The 7,249-nt window shown below is 51.1% G+C and overlaps 1 protein-coding gene across 1 annotated transcript; it reads left to right on the top strand.

Annotated features, from left to right (window-relative positions):
* Positions 1-1,292: 1,292 nt before the first annotated feature.
* Positions 1,293-5,985, top strand: ZIC1 (Zic family member 1). Its single transcript, XM_034661857.1, has 3 exons — positions 1,293-3,009; positions 4,441-4,604; positions 5,281-5,985. The coding sequence occupies exons 1-3, from the start codon at positions 2,028-2,030 to the stop codon at positions 5,476-5,478; spliced, it is 1,344 nt and encodes a 447-aa protein (XP_034517748.1). The 5' UTR covers positions 1,293-2,027; the 3' UTR covers positions 5,479-5,985.
* The last annotated feature ends 1,264 nt before the right edge of the window (positions 5,986-7,249 follow it).

The raw sequence follows: 7,249 nt of genomic DNA, 5'->3' as shown, positions 1-7,249 counted from the left end.
GCCTGGTCGGCAACAAAGACCGCGCCCGCTTTTTCCACCGTCCTGGTGTGGCGAGTTGCGGAATTTCAATAACTGTGACAAGGGTGACTGATTTGTGAACCAGAAAAGGTTTGAATGTCACAAAATTTACATTGGTCCTATCTATCGGGGATTTAAATACCAAAAAAGTGTTCGGGGATTTCTAGAGAGCTTTGGGCAGTATTGAAGAACAATGGCTCGTTGGGAAATTTACAGTTTTACCTGAATGAAAGGGGCCTTGGTTGGGAACAGGAGTGCAGAGGGAGGGGGTTAGCGGGGGCAGACAAGGGAGACAGGGGAAAAGGAAGCAAAAAAGAATAACAACACTGTAGAAGAAGAAAGAAAAAATAAACCTCGGCAACAATGTTTCCAATTTGCCACACACACACACAAAATGCCACCTCAACAACCTGGAAAGTTAAGAGCTCTCTTCCACCTGTGCTTATTTTTTTGGGGGGGGGAGAGGGGAACGCAGGAAGCCTGATCGATTTGATAAAAGTGAGAAAATCGAGGCAACCGATTACCCTGAGAAATCACATTTCTTGTAAATAGATAGCCGAGTGCCCGTGTGCTACCGAGATCTTAAATTATGAACAGGAGGGGGACGAGGCAAGAGGGAAGCAAACTTCAAAAGGAGCAAATAACAAAAGCCTCCTTTGCTGCCCTTGAAGGGGCTGGGGAGGAGAGGGGAGAAGAAAGAAAAGAAAGTTGCTGAATCGGGACATTCTGGAAGTGCCTGTGTTTATCAGTCCCATCCCCACCTCCTATTCTCGGAGACTCCCCGAGTAGCTAAATCGCTCAGCTAAGAGCAGGTCTGAAGAAGGACAAGATAGAGAAAAAAGAGGTAGAAATGATAGAGACAGAAATAGTGAGAGGGAGTGGGAGAGGGAGAGGGAATGGGAGAGAGAGGGATAAAAAGGGAGAAAGAGTGTATATGACTGAGAGAAGGAAAAGGAATCGTGGCAAAACAATTTTTCTATGAGAAGAGGGAAAAAATTTGGCTGAAAAAAAAAAAAGTTGCTACTCCTGGCAGCCCTGTTTGTCAAAAGGGGATGTCAAGCGCTTTACAATACCTGGGATTGATGAGGCGGGCGGGCCAATGAACGGCGCGCGGCGCCTCGGCGCGCCCTCCGTTGGCGCGGCGGCTGCAGGCGGGGGGGAGAGCGGGCACACCAATGGGCGCCCGCGTCAGCAGCACGTGACACCTCCCCCTGCTCCCATTCATCAAGGGGGGGACGGTGTCGTCCTTTCAATTCATTTATCTGCAGGAATGATTGCTGCTATCAGTCTCGCGCTCACCGCCCGGCTGAGGAGGTGAAAGTTTCTCCCCAGGAAGATAAACCGCAAAAGACAATATTGTGCATGATTTGCGCCTTTTCTTTGGCTTTTTCTTTCTTTCTTTCTTTTTTCTCCCCCCCCTTTTTTTTCCCGCAAAAAGCAGAGGGGGAAAAAGGAGAGTGAAGGAGCGAGAAGGCGAGGCTGAGAGAAAGGAGAGAGAGAGAGAGAAAAGAAAGGGCGAGGGGCTAGTGGAGAAGTAAGGAGGGGCATACTGCGCGAGGCGGAGAAAGGGCGAGTAGTCGCGGCTCCGGCGCTCACATTCCTCTATGCTACAAATCCGGGAGGAAGTTTTTTTTGGGGGGCCGAGATGCTCCATGCCTTTGCCTGGGCAGCCTTGACGCAGGGTCCTCTCGGCAGAGACTGAGCAGCGAGAAAGTGCTAGCCGGGCCGGCGGGGTCTGCTTGGCGGGCGCCGGAGCCCGCCTTGCTTGCGGCTGGGAGCCGTCCGGCTTCCCCGCGCTTGGTCAGGCGGGTGTCCCGGCGCCTTGCGCCGCTGCCTGCGGGCTAGGACTTCGCGAGGTGGGTCGACTCCTCCTCCCTCCTCTTCTTCTTCTTCCTCTTCCTCCGCCTCCCATTCCTCCTCCTCCTCCTCCTCCTCCTCCTGATTTTCCCTCCTCGGCGGGCGAGGGTGGGGGGGGCGGGGGAGGCCGGGGCTCGCCCGGAGCAGCCACGATGCTCCTGGACGCCGGCCCCCAGTACCCCGCGATCGGCGTGACCACCTTTGGCGCGTCCCGCCACCACTCGGCGGGCGACGTGGCCGAGCGCGACGTGGGCCTGGGCATCAACCCGTTCGCCGACGGCATGGGCGCCTTCAAGCTCAACCCCAGCTCCCACGAGCTGGCCTCCGCCGGCCAGACGGCCTTCACGTCGCAGGCGCCCGGCTACGCGGCTGCCGCGGCCCTGGGCCATCACCACCACCCGGGCCACGTCGGCTCCTATTCGAGCGCAGCTTTCAACTCCACGCGGGACTTTCTGTTCCGCAACCGGGGCTTTGGCGACGCGGCAGCGGCGGCCAGCGCTCAGCACAGTCTGTTCGCTGCTTCAGCCGGAGGCTTCGGGGGCCCACACGGTCACACGGACGCCGCGGGCCACCTCCTCTTCCCTGGCCTTCACGAGCAGGCGGCGGGCCACGCGTCTCCCAACGTGGTCAACGGGCAGATGAGACTTGGCTTCTCCGGGGACATGTACCCGCGGCCCGAACAGTACGGCCAGGTGACCAGCCCGCGTTCGGAGCATTATGCCGCGCCGCAGCTGCACGGTTACGGGCCCATGAACGTGAACATGGCCGCGCACCACGGCGCTGGCGCCTTCTTCCGTTACATGCGCCAACCCATCAAGCAAGAGCTCATCTGCAAGTGGATCGAGCCCGAGCAGCTGGCCAACCCCAAAAAGTCGTGCAACAAAACTTTCAGTACCATGCACGAGTTGGTCACGCACGTCACCGTGGAGCACGTCGGCGGACCTGAGCAGAGTAACCACATCTGCTTTTGGGAGGAGTGTCCGCGCGAGGGCAAGCCCTTCAAAGCCAAATACAAACTGGTCAACCACATCCGCGTGCACACGGGCGAGAAGCCCTTCCCCTGTCCCTTTCCTGGCTGCGGCAAGGTCTTCGCGCGTTCTGAGAACTTAAAGATCCACAAAAGGACGCACACAGGTATGAAACCACTGTTCTTGAACCCCCAACCCCCCCCCCCATCCTGGGCCTGGGACCTGAAATCCAAAACCCAGCGGCCGGGGCGCACAAACCGGGCCGCGGTGGGGTCTGGGCATCAGGTTCCAGCAGGCAGGCAGTGAAAGTATACGCTGGTTTTTAGTTTGAGGCTTGAAATTATGAAGAGGTATAGAGAAGATTGGACAAGAGGTATCTAGGAATATAGATTTTTAAACGAGGACGAAAAAAGACTGGGAGAGTAGAGAGACAAATTCAGCTTTGTGGAGCCCTTGCTGCGCGCGAAGCCGGTAGAGGTGGCCTGTTCTCGGCGGCGGCGGAGGCGCCAGCCGCTCCAGCTGCAGACAAATCTAAACATTTTGCTTCCCGCTAATATCTTTCTCTAGGCACCTTAGTGAGGACGTGGTCAAATGAAGGAACTAAGGAAATTGGAGGAGATAGGATGAAGGTGCAGAGAAAGAAACAAAAACCGAAAAGGCGGGGGGGGGGGGCGGAGTATTGAAGGCAAGTAAGTTGGGCCTGAGGAGGCTTTTGGAGGCTTATGCATATTTAAAGAGACCAATTTTAGTAGTGTCTTGTTTTTGAGTGAGCTTGAAGAGTTGGGAGAGTCGATAGAAGGCAGATAAGTCTCTTTTTGTCAATTAGATTTTATGAGATAGTTTTCAAAACACCGAATACCCTGGATTAGACTCTAAAAATAAAGAGACCAGCCAGGAGCAGTTAAAAGTTCGTGGAGAGCTCAAGGCTGTGGTCTGAATGGGCAGGCCATTCCAGGCCCCTACCGCCAACAAGGCCGGGAATCCTGTCTGCTTCCCTAGTTTGGTTTGCGTGGGTGATTTCTGTGAACCGCGTTTGGAACTTGGGGTTTAATGCCAGCTTGAGGGAAGAATTTGCGGCGCTGAGCTCTCGGCCCAGATTACCTTATAAAATGTGAGTGTGTGTAGGGGGTGGGGTGGGGTGGAGGAGGCGACGAGGGGGGTGCAGAGCGTCGGGGAGGGGGTAGGGGGAGGAGAGAAGAGCAAAACAGCAGGAGAACCAGTTCGCAATGTGAAAATTAGAAAGCAAGAGCTAGGTAGAAGCCGCCCGAAGTCGTCTGTATTGCCCGGGGCAGAAAAACCGGCAGCCAGAAAAACCTGCTGCCACTCTGGGTTCTGGACAAACTACCATCACTGATAATAATAATAATAAAAAAATTAAATCTGGATCTAATTGAATTAGGAGTTAAAGTAGTTCAGATATTTATAATTCCACTGCAGATATAAGACTGTTGAAGACCCGTGTTTTTGAACTTGCAAAGTACTAACACTGAGCTGCTGCCTTTTTATTTTGTTTTTATTTTTATCATTGTTTAAAATTTTAAAAATAGCCGCAGGATTTGTTACAATCAGACTTCCCTCTTTTTGCCTTTCGCACCAGGGGAGAAGCCCTTCAAGTGCGAGTTCGAAGGCTGCGACCGACGCTTTGCCAATAGCAGCGACCGCAAGAAGCACATGCACGTGCACACGAGCGACAAGCCCTATCTTTGCAAGATGTGCGACAAGTCCTATACGCACCCCAGCTCGCTGCGCAAACACATGAAGGTAATCGCCGCGCTCTCGATGCCCGCCTTTGAGCCTGGACGAGCTCTGCTCTTCGGCCAGGGCCGGGCGGCGAGTGGCAGCTGGGTGGTGGAAGGAGCTGGCGGAGGCAGAAAGGCAACTGTCCCACTTTGCTGAGTGCGGCTGGGCGGAGAGGGCGGGGGCTGGAAAGGTGAGGGAGGGCACCCAAGGGTGTTCTAAGTTTACTGTTGAATAATAAAAGTAAAAAGGAGTACGCGACTGAATTTGGCCCAGGTAGGGAGCTAGCTAAGGCTGTACCCGCAGGTTGACTCTGCTGAAGCTGCCACCATTGTAGCTGGCAGCGTTGGCAGAAGTGTTGGGCTCTTGCACACAGGCCTGAGCGTTTGCTTACCTAAATCTGAGCAAGCAAAGTACAGCGGCTGCAGGAGGGACCGTTGCGCGCTCCTGCCTCAAATCCAGCCTCCCCCTTCCCAGATCTGTTTTTCTTTTGTGAGTCCCGGGGTGTGCTGTCCCTCCCTGGAGCACTGCCTTTGCAGAACGGAGGCGGGCAACCAAGCCAAAGTCCGGCGGGTCAGGCCTCCTACGAGTTCAAGGGGATTCAGCGCGGCGTGGGGAGGCGGCACGCGGCCTTCACCCGTCCTAGGCGGCCGCCGCGCTGGCTCTTTATCACCGTAAAAACGCGACTTTATTCCCGCAGGTCCACGAATCCTCCTCGCAGGGCTCGCAGCCTTCGCCCGCCGCCAGCTCCGGCTACGAGTCCTCCACGCCGCCCACCATCGTGTCTCCCTCCACAGACAACCCGACCACCAGCTCCCTGTCGCCCTCCTCCTCCGCAGTCCACCACACAGCCGGCCACAGCGCGCTCTCTTCCAATTTTAATGAATGGTACGTTTAAAATCAGAAACAAAACACCGAACAAAACCCTATTTAAGAGACTGAACACACACGTACACAAAATTTTACTGAATGAACCCTGCGAATCAACACAGCCCTCCTACCCCCCGCCCCAGATACCGCAGTCCTATTTTTTTTTAACCTGCCAATAGACCCAGGACCGAGTAAGTGAAAGAAAGACCCAAACCTTTCATTTTTTTTCCTTTTTTTTCTTTCTTTTCTTTCCGTTCTCTTTATTTCTTTACCCCCTTTTTTTTTCTTTTCTTTTTTGGCAAAGGTTTGGTAGCCAAGGGGCGGGAGGGTGGTCGAGGAGAAGGCGGCCGCCTGACCGAGTGCTGCCAACCCCGACCGAGGGCCAGTTTCTCGACGGAATCGAACAGGCTCTCTGGGCTTCCGTTTTGTTTTTTTGTTTTACTTTACATTCTTGTAAATACAGAATTATTAGCTTAAAACTGTACTGTTGGATTCTGTAAATAGTTATATCTCGGTTGGAGCGGGCGGGTGGGTTCGTGGCGTTGTGGTCTTTGCGGCGGCCGAAAGCCAACTGTTTGTACTGAATGGCAAGAATGTTCTAGTAAATGTGTACCAAAATGTGAATTACTTTGTACGATTACAGTCTCCACGTCGACCTAACAGAATATTATTGGTATTAATGTGTGTTTTTTTTTTTTGTATAAAGTGCAAACATTTCTCGTCCCAAAGTCTAAGTACTTTAGTGCAGTAAAATGTTGTTTCACGTCCTGTCAAGAATTCGTATAGTACGAGCCTGGATCTGCGTGTCAAACTGTTCCATTTGTTTATGTAAAGTGATATTAAAAAAGATATAAACTATAACTGTCCGTTGCTTTTGGCAAAAGATACAACCACATAATGTATATAATTCCTAGTTTCCATATTTATCCGCATGTAAAGGGCCGGTTTATTCATGTTACAGCTATTCAATATTTATGGCTAGAAAAACTCGTATGTACACTTTAGTTTCCAGAACTGTTTGGTAACCTTTCGTACCTTATTAAAGATTCTTAAATCTCAGTGATTGTGGTAGGAATTTCTTCTTCACCCCCAGCAACCTGCTGCCTCTTCGGCCAGCTTTAGTGGGTCTTTAGAAAAGCTTTTCAGTCTCCCTCACTTTCCCTTTCTGTCATCGCAGGTCGTATAAACGTGATAAATGAATGCTACCCTGCTGGCTCTCCGAGAGGGTGTAATTAGTATTTATATCAAAATTTATGAAACAAATTTTCGGCCGCTGTATAATTTAAATGACCTTTGCAGACGTAGAATAACAACCATAAAAATAACAGAAATAGATTGCACAGGCGACATCAATATTAATGTAGGTGAATTGTCAGAAGCTCAGGGCCTCACTCTGCAGTGTTGCAAATGGACTTGAAGCAGAGGGTTCTGCTGTCCCCCAAATTGAATTCCCCGGGCTGAAACTGAGTTGCAGATTTACAATATCATATTTTAAATTGCTGTCTTCAATTAAACCATTTATGGCCATAACTAATTTTCAAGATTTTGATGCATGCTTTTACAGACCTTCCTTCTTTGTACAAAAGTAAACGTCCATAAAGCGTTTTACTTATATTTCTTCAAACGTGATGCTAATTTAAATTAATTACTTCCTATGATATGTTATTATTCCTATAATTTTGCCACTGTTATTAGTTCTTTCAACAATACATCTAGGGAAGAGAATTATTTTATGTAATTTGATTATCTTTCTATCTCTTTTATTTATTTCTCATTTACTTAAGAAATTCGTTCCATTG

Source organism: Ailuropoda melanoleuca, chromosome 6 (genome assembly GCF_002007445.2).
Source record: "Ailuropoda melanoleuca isolate Jingjing chromosome 6, ASM200744v2, whole genome shotgun sequence".
In the NCBI taxonomy this organism is placed as follows: domain Eukaryota; kingdom Metazoa; phylum Chordata; class Mammalia; order Carnivora; family Ursidae; genus Ailuropoda; species Ailuropoda melanoleuca.
Note: the sequence above shows the minus strand (reverse complement) of the source record. Positions and strands in the feature narration are given on the sequence as shown.